This window comes from Varanus komodoensis, unplaced genomic scaffold, assembly GCF_004798865.1.
Source record: "Varanus komodoensis strain SLA01 unplaced genomic scaffold, ASM479886v1 scaffold20_1, whole genome shotgun sequence".
NCBI classification, from domain to species: Eukaryota; Metazoa; Chordata; class Lepidosauria; order Squamata; family Varanidae; genus Varanus; species Varanus komodoensis.
In genome coordinates, this window is record NW_025335587.1 from 5,508,237 (window position 1) to 5,521,645 (window position 13,409).

Below are 13,409 nucleotides of genomic sequence, written 5' to 3' on the forward strand. Positions count from 1 at the left end.
AGCACTAGCATTTGTGAGTCCAACAACCTCTAAAAGAAGTGATGGGTTGACAGGGTGGGAAGTTTTCTAGGTTGTCATGCCAAAAAACCCACCATAGTTTGCCATGTCATGTGAATCCAGTCTATTTGATATTAAGCAAATCTTGTTACCTGGTTAATCTGCCAGTTCGGGCCCAGAAGAAAGTTGATCATATGCCTTAAGGCAGAATGCCCAAGAAGGAGCTCGCAAGCTCTTATACCCTGCTGTGCAAAGACAAACAGGCAGAATATAGAATCAGATTCCTACAGAATTTGTTTAATGAGATTAAGAAATTGTGTGTTTTAGATTACACTTTATTACCCTGCTACATATATTTTGCCCTGAAGCTCTTTCTAAAAACAAATTTAAGTTCAGCAGGTTTTTAGATGGTCCCTTACTACCAGACTGCTTTGTGATTCATTACCTTTTTCACAGGTTTGCTAGTATACTGGCAAGCTAGTGACTGGTTTACAAAATGCACCATATGTATAATAATGGTTTGAACAATATTCAAAAGTTAACAGAAAATACATCTTATTTTTGATGTAGTTCACTCATTAGCTAGGGATATGAAGGTTAGGCTGGAATCTGGCTCTTTTGCACTCCCCAGACCTCTTCCCTAAACTTGGCCTTGTCAGGCAGTGAGCTGAGCTAAGATCAAGTCTGCAAACTCTCCAGACCATTAACAGCTTCTTTGCTCAAAGTATGTAAATTTTTTGGGTGAAGTATGCAATTCTTTGCACAAAGTACACAGAGCCCATAAGTTATGTTTTGAAAGCATAACTCTGCTTGTACAGTGGGTGCACAGGCACTGTGTAGGCAAGCTGGCCTTGTGGACTCATTTCCAGCTGGATGCCCATGTAAATGCTTTGGGTGAGGTAGACTTAGGGCAGAGAGAAAGTGGGCTGGAATCTGGAAAGCCAAGCTGAGGAAATCCAGCAGATACCCACTCCCAAACTGGATTCCTCACACATTGTTATTAGTAATGTTATATGAAGTAAGAAGTTGAAGATTACACAACAGGGTATATGGAACTAATAGAAAAATACAGACTCATAGAATAATAGAGGTGAAGGGCTGGGCCATCGGTTCCAACCCCCTGCTCAGTGCAGGATTATACAACTTTATGTTCATACATGAGATTATGTATGGAAAATGGCTTGAAGGTTCTGCTTGTAAATCCCCAAACTCTGAATACAAAACATGCCCTAATAAGAACAAAAATGTTTCCCATTGGAAAGGGAATTAGCTTCTCCAGCTGTTAGGACTTTCTTTGAACATCTGAACTGGATTTAAACTATAGCTATGGAATCCACAGGGAAAGCACAAATATGCTTATGAAGGGCTTCTAATTCTTGTTTATCAAATGTTATAACTTTATTTAGGTAAATTTTAATTGAAGTACTTTGGTAGTTTATTAATGTGGATATATGTACAGTGGTACCTCGGTTCACAAATGCTTTGGTTCATGTTTGGTTCGCGAACAAAAAGCTTGGCAAAATTTTGCCTCTGTTTGTGAACTCCGCATTGGGTGATGACCATGATCACAGCCATCTTCCGCTTGCTTGGGCTACAGCAAAAGCCCAAGATGATGCCATGCTGCCCACCAAAAGGGAGAGCACGACACGAGGGGGAGCCATGAGGGTGTGCTCGCCTTGGTTGAGGCCTTCCCGGCTCCTTGCCGCTGCCCTGCTTCCAAGCCGGAGGAAGGTCCCCTCGCAGGTACTCACCCAGCTCTGGGAGAGGGAGCAGGAGTGGGAGGCTGGAAAGGCAGGCACGGGATGGCTCCCCTGGCCGGGAGAGGGCTGCAAGGAGGGAGGTAAGGGATGCTTTCTGTGGACCAAGGTGAGGAGAGGTGAGGGAAGGGGCTGTGGCTGGCTGAGCGGGTGCCTCCCACCTCTTCCCGCCACGGGGGGAAGAAGCATGGTGGTTGCTTGACAGCGGCAGCAGTTTGCTCTGAGAAGTCTGTGTCGGAGGCGTGGGAGCCGTGGCCCTGCTCCGCCTTGGCCCGTCTGCCCCCGGGCTCAGTGAGGCGGCTGCGGCTTGGCCTGCAAGCCCGGGGACGTGGCTCATATTTTTGTGGTTAAAATAATAATGCATATTTATTTATTTATTTATTTATTTAAAACTTTTGTATGCCATCCTTTATGTATAACATAAAGTTATTGTTCAGAACAGAGTAACCTTATTTACATTGAACCTTATGGGGAAATTTGACTCGGTTTGCAACCAATTTGGTTCACGACCAGAATTGTGAAACAAATTAAGTTCGTGAACTGAGAGTACCACTGTATTATATCATGAGATGTTTGACATATTTGCAATTATGATTTTGTTGTACATCAATATTTATATTTTGCTTCTCCTTCTCATAAATCATTTTGAGCATAATTTGGAGTACTGACAGATACATGAACTAAATAGATAAAATAACTTAATAGTATGGTTGGGCAAAGGCTTGTGCAAATAGAAACCACACATTTTCATTTTACTTTTCTTTTAAAATACTCCTTCTAAGTTGCAAACTCTCATTCCATTAGGCACAGAAGTTTTTCATTTGGGAAAGAGCATCTCTGAATCCAAGCCTATGTCAATAAATTTCAGGTTTTAAAAGATGACTACCTTCATGAGATAATAGTAACATTTTCCAGAGCATATGATTTTGTCCTAGGATTCTCAAGAGAAAACAGGAGGGAAAAGCTCCTATTAGGTTTACCTTTTGTACAAAACTGTTGAACAAGAAGAAGTACTGGGCACAGTTTTTACAGTTCTCCGGGACATCTTTGTCCAACAGACCAAGCAGCACTTCCACTAACTGATGCAAACTTTTCAACTGTCATGAAGTAGAGAAAAGAATAAATACGTATCATCCTCACCACCACCACTGCATTAATAAAAGACCGTGACCTCTCAGGCATCATCAATTTAAATTAAAGCCCACTTAATCATGAATATAAATGGCAAGCATAAATTTTTTGCCTTTGCAAATATTAGGCAATTCAAGCAACAGCAACAAATTAGCATTCCACAAAGCTTGCTAATAAACAGTGCAAGGCTGGGAGTGTGAAAGGAAAATTTGTTAGATTTGACATTGCTTCTTTAATACTTCATAGCTATATACTCAGAACAAAAGGACTGTTCAGCATATACAATCTCATCACAGGAGGAAAGGGAACAACTTCAAACAACTATTTTGGCCCTTTTATGAGAAGGAACTGAGATATTACTGGGACTCCTCATATCCTTGCAGGGCCTTCCTTCTCCCCTATTCACCAGCACTTGAACCTTTGCAGACACAACAAGTGTGGAAAGAGCCACACCTCCTGCAAGACTAAAGGGAAAGCATTGCCCAAACATTCTCAAGCGCATCTCTGCAGCCAATAGGACCAGAAAATTATTAGAAAATTATTATAGCAGGAATATCTTGCAATTCTGGATTATATGCTACAATTAGAGAAACCTGATTTGATTAACTGAATTGGATAAATGGTATTTTTGTTGTTACATTTTTTGCGTTCTGTCTTTTAAAATGAATGGGCAATGCAATGATGATAAAGGATGAGTGGTACAGTTTGCATGATCCCTACAGGTTTAACAAACCTTTGCATGACATTTGCCTACTGACCCACAGCTTGTTGTTTGTCCATACCTGGGCAACATGGCTAGTTTAAAGGGGAAACAACACTCAAGTAACTCATGGCCTGTTACTTGGTTGTTTAAAGGTAATTTCCCCCTTAATCTAGGTTTGGCCAACACAACAAGCCATGCCTGGGTGAGTTAATTTAGCAAATGGTGCCCAGCAAGTGCTGGGGCTAGAACTATTCACCATTGCTTCTGTAAGAGCAGTGACTCTTCAAACCGGTACAGTGAATCACAGAACCATAGAGTGCTGAAGTCACAAAACTCAGATAGTTATAACAGGTGAACAGTCTAAAGAAGTAAGAAAGATATGAGAGCAAGGAAAAAAGCCATATATGTTCATCAATGAAGCAATAACATGCTATTTTTTAAACTATAATGATTGTTTTCATAGTCCAGCAGTTATAATACTGACCTTATCCTTATAAAACAAGGCACTGTCTAAGGTTTTTTCAAGAATCGTAGCTACAGCAATTCGCACTTCTCTTACACTGCATTCCAGCAGAAAAGTCCTGAAACACATACATATGTGGTATAGAAGATACGAGACCCTTGTCTTTCATGTGCTAGTTTAAATTTTCAATTCCTACTTTTTTCTAACTGTGAAATTCAATATTTGTATTTCTTTGCAAGTAGAAAGACTGGATATAGTCAGTTAATAGCCAAACGAAATGTATCTTAGAGAATTTAAATGTTATCTGTATATGTCTAAATCAGCAGGATTTAATACCATAACAAAATAGTTAGATTAAAAGGAAGCAATAATTGACTGCCTGAAGCAATGCAGATAGGCTTTCCACTTGGAAGTTGTTCACTGTGTCAGTGCTTGTCATTTGGAGCAGACTCATGCCTACATACACATACTCAGTCTTCCCTTAATGGATTTGAGCATTTTTATATTCACGTGGCACACTATATCTAGAGCTCCTGACAGTAAATAAATGTTACTAGTCTTTGACTAGGCTTTCTCTCTCATAAGAACAGTCTCTTATGTATGTAGCTTAAATTCTAGCATATATCCAATGTCTGCTATCTTACTACTTTAGATTTCTTTTGTAAACAGGAACCCGAAACTTGTTTGGCCATGTAACATGCAAACCCTGAGCTGCATGAAAGTAGTACCAAATTAGCTTGGAGAGACATGAATTGGAAATAAGGGCAAGGTATTATGAGGCCTCCAACTAATAGATATCAGTGCCAGTACTCACTTTATGAGCTCTCGTCCTTCTGCCTCAACAAAATATTCAACCAACCATTGGCAAGCATCAAAACTTTTAGACACCAAAGCATCAATGGTTGCAATCCATTCTTCTGTATCAATCCTTAAAAAAAGTGAACATGGCAACATCAGCAAGATTGCAATATGTGATATATATATACCTATTTTACTTCAGAAAGTTCCTTTAAAATAAGTTTTACCTGAGTTTTTTCTTGGTGCGCAGATACGTTTGGAAGAGGAACTGGACTGCTAGTTGTAAACTCACTTTTGCCATAGATGGGTAATAGGGGTGCTTCAACTTTGTCTGAGAAAATGATACTAAATTACATAAAACCACAAGTATTTTGTTTTAGTTAAGTTTCCTGAACATATTTTTCTTGTTGGAATGGAGATGCAGTCAAACCACCTTCAAGATGACAGGCAAAGCTGAGGTGGATTCTTCAGCACCCAGACAGAAGTAGGCAGCCAAGTGCCATCCAGATGTTTTAGACTACAACTCCTATAATACTTGATCACTGGCTGCGCTAACTAGGGCTAATGGGGGCTGCTGTCTTAAATACCTGGAGGGCACCTGGTTACCTATACCTGACCTATTCAAATGTCTGGTGACTTCAACTCTTTTGCTCAACACCTTGCTGCTGAACCAGAAAGAACACATTCTATTTGCTGCATGGTCCTCTGGGAGCTACAGTACAGCAACAACTGTTTTTTAAAAAATCTTCCTGCATTATCCCTTTACTATGAATTAAATATCTGTTTTATATAAATATCAAAATTAATGATGCCAGAGAGTGATGGTATATCAAGAATGGATTAACTTTTCAAATAATGTTTTCCTATGGGACAGTAAATACAGTTCTTACAATGTGGCCTATTTTTCTTCTCTAGAATTCATGGAGACTCAGCAATTTATTTTGCTTAGTAGCGGAAAACTTTAGGCTGTGGTCCCTGAAAGGGTATGCTAGGACTAATAGGATTAGTCAGATCTCTTTTAAGTTCAGAGATAGAGGCTTGTGTCTTGGGGTGGGTGAATTCAGCCTCGAAGAGGATAAGTGAGGTCACTTGGGTGAGGTGGTGGTGGTGAACCAGTGTTTGAATACAGTAATGGACTGGAGGAGGGCTAATAAATTGAAACTAAATCCAGACAAGATGGAGGTTCTATTGGCAGGTGGGTCCTCAGTACAGATAGAAGATATTTGCACTGTCCTTGACGGGGTTGCACTCCTGGACCCAGAGCTGTTTCTGAAATATCAGGTGAGCACCATGGGCAGGAGCACTTTCCATCAACTACAACTAATTCACCAAATGCATCCCTATCTGGGCAGGCAGGACCTAGCAACAGGACCTATTTTAAAGCACTCTATGTGCGGCTGCTCTTGAAAATGGTTTGGAAACTTCACCTGGTCGAGAATGGAGCTGCCCGCTTTCTGACGGGAATCGCCAGTTGGAAACACATAACATCAATACTTTATCAGCTGCATTGGCTTCCAGTTGAGATCAGGGCCTGCTTTAAGGTGTATGAAGTATATAAAGCCCTAAACAGTTTAGGGCCTGGATATCTTAACAGACACCTTCTCCCATATGTGCCTGCCTGGTCTTTAAGGTCAGTGATGGAAGTTCTTCACCAGGAGCCATCCCTTCAGGAGATAAAGGGGGCAGCTACTACAGGAAGAGTCTTCTCTGCTGTGGCACTCCAATTATGAGAAGTATGCCTGGTGTCAATGCTTTACACCATCTGGTGGTGGGCCAAATCCTTATTATTTTCTCTATATTTTAATTGTTAATGATTTTAATTGCTATTATTTTATTACATTTTGTTATATTTAAGCAGTATACAAATATCACAAATAAATTCACTACTCACTGCATTTAATGAAGCTAATGACAAAACAAAACTAAAATAGTCGCTGCTGTAGACATCTCTGTTCTTCATAAACTTCAGGTTTTCATCCCTTACCATCTGCAAAGACAACACATAGCTGGTTTTATCAATAAGGCAAGAACATGTTAGAACTCTCTAAAGATGATATTTTAAAAAATTAAAATTGGGATGTTAGAAGCAACATACAGCTCAAGCTGCATGTCTTAAAAGGCATTATGTTTGAAAAACCATCTAAATTAACTGCTTCTCACACCTGAAATAGGTAATATCTTTGTAATTAAATGGAAGACTTCATTCTCATACTTTATTTATTTTAAACTTGGTACCTATATTTCAACTATTAAACTTGTGAAAATTTGAAACTTTCACAATGGTTGTAATCACACATAATGACAAGTTATGGCAAGAATATTTTGTTGTTATTTGTAAATGCTGGATGCATGGTGAAATGTAGCATATTTGGTTACCATGAATCACCAAAGAGAAAGGCAGGTTGCTTACCTGTAACTGTCGTTCTTTGACAGTTACATGCATTCACACCTATGGGCTTGCCGTGGAGCACGAGGCCTCGATCAGATTAAATTTCCAAAGCTCAGTCTCATGGAGTGGGCGGGAGACCGGCCCTCCCCCTGCGCAGGTAGCATAAAGGGGAGGGGGCGCCCACCCAGTCCCTCAGTTGCCTGCAGACTGTGCTGTCCCAGGCGTGTGAGGGATCTGAGGGACCTGCGAGGGGTACAGTGGTGACCACGCCCTGCCCTAGCCCATTCAGGGCGAGACGCTGACGATAGCCAGCAGGGCAGAGGGCGGGCTGTGTGAATGCACGGCTCACCACTCGAAGAACAACAGTTACAGGTAAGCAACCTGCCTTTCTTCTTCGTGGTCTCCATGCAATCACACATATGGGCAACTAGCAAGCCTACCATCCAGGAGGAAGAGGCTATCATCACCGGAGAATTGCAGAGAGCACCACCCTTCCGAAAGAGCAGTTCTGTCGGGCACAGACATCCAGCTGGTAGTGGCGGATGAAAGTAGAGGGCATGGACCATGTCACGGCCTTGCAGATTTCTTGGAGCGAGACACCAGCTAGCAGCGCAGTGGAAGTGGTTTGTGCGTGCGTGGAGTGGGCACACGAGCGATCCGTTAGGGGAATCTTGGCCATCTCATAGGCAAGGGAGATGGTGCTGGAGACCCACTTAGAGAGTCTTTGGTTGGAGACGAGTTCACCTGCTCTGGGCCCCTCGCAGCATAGGAAGAGGCGCTCAGAGTGGCATAATGGCTCAGTCCGGGCTGTATAAAAGGCCAGGCCCCTCCGAACATTGAGGAGATAGAGTGTGGCCTTGATGGGAGTGGAGGGGTTGGGGAAGAAAGCAGGAAGGACAATGTTCTGGTTGATATGAAAAGGAGACATCATCTTAAGGGGGAAACAAGGGTCAGAGCAGAGGATGACCTTGTCCCTGTGGAACATGGTGAAGGAAGTGTCGATCTGCAGGACAGACAGCTTGCTGGCACATCGAGTGGAGGTGATGGCCACTAAGAATGTGGTCTTCCAGGGGAGGAGACGAAGATCTGACCATGGGCTTGAAGGGCCTCTTTGTGAGGGTATGGAACACCATGGAGAGGTTCCAGGAGGGCATGTGTGGTTGGATGGGAGGGACCATGTTTTGTAAGCCTCTGAGGAAGCGGTGTGCCAGGGGGTGAATGAACACATAGGACCCTTGTATGAGGGGGGGGAGGTGAAAATGGGAGATAGCCACCAAGTGGACCCTGATAGAGAAGGGGGAGAGGCCTGCAGCAAAGCGGGTCTGTAGGTACTTGAGGATATATTTGATGAAAGTAGTGGTGGGGTCAAGGCCTGGAGCTGTGATTGTGAAGGCTCTCCACTTAGTTAGGTAGGAGTGCTGTGTGGAGGGCTTTAGGGTGGCCTGCAGGATGGCAGCAACTGCAGGATGGAGGGTGCCATACAGATTGATCAGGGCATGATCCTCCAGGCCATCAGCCAGAGGGTCCTGAAGTCTGGGAACAGGACTCTGTCCTGATCCTGCGACAGCAGGCTGGGGAGAGAGGGGAGGTGGGAGAACTCATTCCTGGACAGGCAAAGGAGGAGAGAAAGCCAGAGTTGTCTTGGTCACGAGGGTGTGACAAAGATGCAGTCTCCCTGGAGGTTGGCTACCACCCTGATTATCAAGAGGAAGGGAGGGAAGACGTAGAAGAGGGACCCCCCCCATCTGAAGAGAAAGGTGTCCCATAGGGACCCCCTGCCCTGTGCTGCTCTGGAGCAGAACTGTTTGCATTTGGATTCTGGGCGGTGGCAAAGAGATCGATCTCGGGACGCCCCCATTTCCTGCATAGGGTGTGGAAGGTGGAGGCTTCCAGTTCCCACTTGTGCGGGAGGGAGAGGGGTGGCTCAAGGAGTCCATGAGGGTGTTGAGGTGGCCCGTCACATGAACAGCTGTGATGCTGATGCCCTTCTGAAATGTACCAATGCCAGATGGTGGTGGCCAGGGTAGCGAGGCGGGTGGAGTGTGTTCCCCTTTGTTTGTTCACGTAGTACACGACTATGGTGTTTGTGGCTACCTGAATGTGGTGCCCCATCAGGGCATCTTGTAGGACACCAGGGCTTTCTGGACTACCAGCATCTTCAGCATGATGTGGAGACAGGCTTCGTCCTGGGTCCAGTGGTCCTGTGTGCACATGCCTTCACACTGGGCAGCCCAGCCTGTATTGGAGGCGTCCGTGGTGACAGTTGCAGATGGCCAGGAGGGGATAAATGGCAGGCCTGTGGTGAGGTTGGCCAGTGCACTCCACCAGCGTAGGGACTCCTGGTTAATTTGAAAATGCAGGAAGTGTCTGTGCTTGGGGTGGATGGAGATGCGAAAATAGGCATCCTTCAGGTCAATGGAGGTGAACCAGTCTCCTCAGCTAAGGAGCGGGAGGATGCCCTGGAGTGTGACCATTCTGAATTTCTTGGGGGTGATGAACTTGTTCTCGTGCCTTAGGTCTATGATAGGCCTAAGAGTGCCATCCTGTTTAGTTACTGTGAAATACCTGGAGTAAAGCCCCTGGGGGCTGACGGGGTGACACGCTCTATTGCCCCTTTGTCCAGGAGACCCTGGACCTCCGCCCACAGGGTGGGGGATGAAGGGGTGGTCTTTATGTGACCAAGGGCAGCAGGGTATCAAATTCTATCCTGTAGCCCCACTGAATGATTGACAGGACCCAGGAATTGGAGGTGATGGCCTCCCAGGCTGAGAACTGTGCTAGGTGGTTTGTGAAGCAAGTGGGGGGGCTGGGGGGGGGGCTGCCTGGACAGGAGTGTCAGCACCTGGCATCCTGGTGCTTTGCCAGGAGCCTCTGGCAGGGCTTGAGTCCCATCTCTTGGTGGCCGGTGGCGCTCTGGGGCACATGGGGAGGTTAGGGAAGGGGTGGTGATAGGGGGCCGCAGGGGTTCCCTGCCATCTCCTTTGCACCGAGTTCTGCCCAAACCCCATGCATTTCGCAGTGGTTGGTATGTGCTTTATGGAGGGAATCCATATTCCCATCTGTCTGGGCACGGAAGAGGCCTTCGCCATAAAATGGCAGGTCCTCAATGCGGGCCTGGGTTTCAGGGGGGGAAGGGAGGCGGAGCATAGCAGGCATGGCAGCGGATGGCTCCCGCCCCCATCATGGCCTTGCTGGTGCAGTTGACATGATGTCAAGAGGACCTCCGCCTCGGTGTGAATGAGGCGAACTGCATCCAGGAGGAGGTCAGGGAGCTGATCTACCATGGCACCTGTCTTCTCCCATAGAAAGAGTTGGTATCTGGCCATGGTGGCCTCATAGTTGGAGACCCTGAAGCCCAGGGAGGCAGCGCAGATTTCTTAGTGTCTAGGTGTGGTCCTTCCCTATCCTCTGGAGTGGACTGATCCCTCTGGGAGTTGGGCTTGGGGTGCTGGAGGAGCAGAGGGAAAGTGTTGATGGTCACCCTATAAGCAGAGAGGGTGGACAGTGGTGAGGGCCCTCTACCATAGGGCCTGCTGGAAGCACATTTGGTTTTTAAAGGCCTGGCAGTGAAGGTGGGTCTCCACGATGTGCCCCTTGATGAGGCAGAGGAGGCACTTGGGGTGCCTGTCGTTAGTGGGCATTTGGGCCACGGAAAAGGTGCAGCGGCGAGAGGAACAGTAAGCCCTGTGGCTTGAAAGGAAGTGCATGTGGCAGAGGGAAGAGGAGATCGGAGAGGTTTGTTAAAGAGGGAGAGAGAGAGTGGGCTTATCTCTCTAGACGAGGAAAGAGATGAGCAGAGGAAAAACTTTTTTTTTAAATAGCGCGGGGAAAGAGAGAGAAAGAGACAAAATGGCGAACCAGGTGAGCAGGGATCCGATCTGAAGTGACTCGAAGTGCAGTTGTAAAAAAACTGAGGGACTGGGCGAGAGCCCCCCCCCGCCCCACTTTATGCTATCTGCACAGGGGGAGGGCCGGGCTCCCACCTACTCCATGATGCCAAGCTTTGGAAATTTAATCTGAACAAGGCCTCGTGCCCCGCAGCAAGCCCATAGGTGTGATTGCATGGAGACCACGAAGAAGAACCAATGGTCTGTTGTAAGGTTTCCACATTTCAGCATTGCTTCTTGTTACGTGTGAAGCTGGTTACTCTGCTTTTCTGCAGTTTCCTCCTTTGGCCAGTGAATTCAGTGGCCAGGTGGTGCACAAGATGGGCGATCTGGCTGAGTATCATAGGGTGCATGCCAGGAGGTGAAACAGGGAACACTGCCTGGAGGCAGCCATGCTACTCTGATGAGCAGCAGGAAAAAAATGGCAGCTGCTTGAGAACACAAACAGATCTAGGGGAGCATCCAGGCCAGTGGGGGAAAGGCAGACAATGCAGTCAGAATGGTGCATGCTGGGATTGGTTCCCAGCCATGGGGGCTGATGGGATGCGTGCTGCCATTTGGAGGGAAGATGGAGGTGTGCAGGGACTACTATCCTACCTTGCAAACATGTGAACACAGGACACAAGAAAGGTAACTGTGGTAGTGTGAATAGCCCCAATACATCTGGCTGCCATCACTACTGTTTACCTGATATATCCGAACTGGCATTTTCTCTACAAATAAGCCTTTTTTCTCTCCCTTTTTGACCAACTTGGTCAAGATGGTCAGTCGGTCACTGCTGGGTCTGTGGGGCCGTGGTGATGATTGTGGTGAAATATCTGGTGAAGATGGAGTAGATCTAAAATTGAAAAAAAAGTTTAATTCTGAAAGCATATTTGAGTGTATTTTATAAATGTCAATATTGCTTTCTCTACACATTTATTTTGCTTGGTAAGCTATTTAATCAAAATCACCACTTTCATGGAAGAACTCTGCAGAGCTTATAATCTTCTGTTCAAAGAATTTTCTTATACATAAGCTCTGGACTACTTCCAAAAATATGTTTATGGCTAAGGGGAAACTAAGATTAAAATATCAGAGAAGACAGAGAAATCCTATTATTACAGTCAGTACCAGCAGGAACTGAACTGAATATAAGGTGTGTTAGAGGAAAAGGCTGTTAGATGGTCAAATGTAAGATTAACAGGGGCAACTGTTCAGAGTGTTGAGGTTGCCATGTTTCGGTATGCCCCACACAACAGGAGCACAAAAAGTCAATTGTGATGCAGAAAGGGAGGCTACAGTGGCTACTGTTGAAAGGGCTGCACCACCTCCTGCTGCTTATGCACAGGCTGCAGGATTTTGGCATAACATTCAGATACTACAAATGTGAAGGACAGATCACATTATGAGTTCAGATCTTCCAAATGCAGCCGGTTATATTTGTGCATAAATCAAATTGCTGAAAAACAATCAGTCTTACAAAGAGAGATCCTCAGCTTCCTGACGCATGACACTGACTCGGCTTTTCTTTGGCAAGACTGGTGAGTTTTGATCAGAAACTCTCTGATAAAAGAGCATGTAGGCATTCCAGTATCGACGGCGAACATCAGGATATGGATTTGCTGTACAAAGGAGATATAAAAAACATTATAGTTGAGTGAATCAATTTCTGCAGTAGGAAGTAAGTCTAAATATGTATTTTGGACAGTTGCTAATTCATATCCACTTATCCCATGTTATTTTCCAAATGCCGAATGTACACTTTTCTTGAATATTTCATATATTCTGCCTACATACAAAAAGCCAGCCTGAACTGAAGTGAAAATTAATATCCAAGTTTATACTTACATTGATCATAAACCTTTGGTCTATATTCTCCACCAAAGCATTCATACTCCAGAGTTTCATCATTCAGGTCAAATTCTTCAACAACGGTGTCATTAAATTTATACCATTTTCCTTTTCCACATCCCCTGTAGTGACACACAGAAAGACCATGTTCATTGGGAAGTATAAAGGCTTAAAAATTTCAGAAAAGATTCTGAATACCTGTCTAGCTCTCACCACTGCCAAAGAGATAATCTGTGGTGAAAATGATTACCTATTGCAATTAAATACTGGGCAAAATACATCTAAATTCAAACTAATCAGAAAAGTCCTGCAAGATGGTCAACACATTTCCTGGTTTGATTAGGTTGTTGTTCAAGGCTTCATAAACAATGGGCCAATTTTCATGATTAAACAGCCCCCTGTACCTCATGCAAGGCATTGTGGGCTCAGGCAAGTGCAGGCTGTTATTCTG

General features: G+C 44.8%; 1 protein-coding gene across 5 annotated transcripts in view; it reads right to left on the reverse strand.

Annotated features, from left to right (window-relative positions):
* The window catches only part of USP24 (ubiquitin specific peptidase 24), a 103,893-nt gene that overhangs the window by 17,558 nt on the left and 72,926 nt on the right, over nucleotides 1–13,409 (reverse strand). For 2 of the 5 annotated variants that reach the window (XM_044430472.1, XM_044430470.1), the window contains 9 exons: nucleotides 12,956–13,080; nucleotides 12,588–12,729; nucleotides 11,813–11,963; nucleotides 6,741–6,836; nucleotides 5,077–5,180; nucleotides 4,866–4,979; nucleotides 4,073–4,169; nucleotides 2,735–2,851; nucleotides 150–242 (listed from right to left, as the gene is read on the reverse strand). In XM_044430472.1, the coding sequence (XP_044286407.1) occupies nucleotides 150–242; nucleotides 2,735–2,851; nucleotides 4,073–4,169; nucleotides 4,866–4,979; nucleotides 5,077–5,180; nucleotides 6,741–6,836; nucleotides 11,813–11,963; nucleotides 12,588–12,729; nucleotides 12,956–13,080 (1,039 nt within the window). Of the gene's footprint in view, nucleotides 1–149; nucleotides 243–2,734; nucleotides 2,852–4,072; nucleotides 4,170–4,865; nucleotides 4,980–5,076; nucleotides 5,195–6,740; nucleotides 6,837–11,812; nucleotides 11,964–12,587; nucleotides 12,730–12,955; nucleotides 13,081–13,409 lie in introns of those variants that run through there. The other 3 variants (XM_044430471.1, XM_044430474.1, XM_044430473.1) reach the window with 3 other exon arrangements.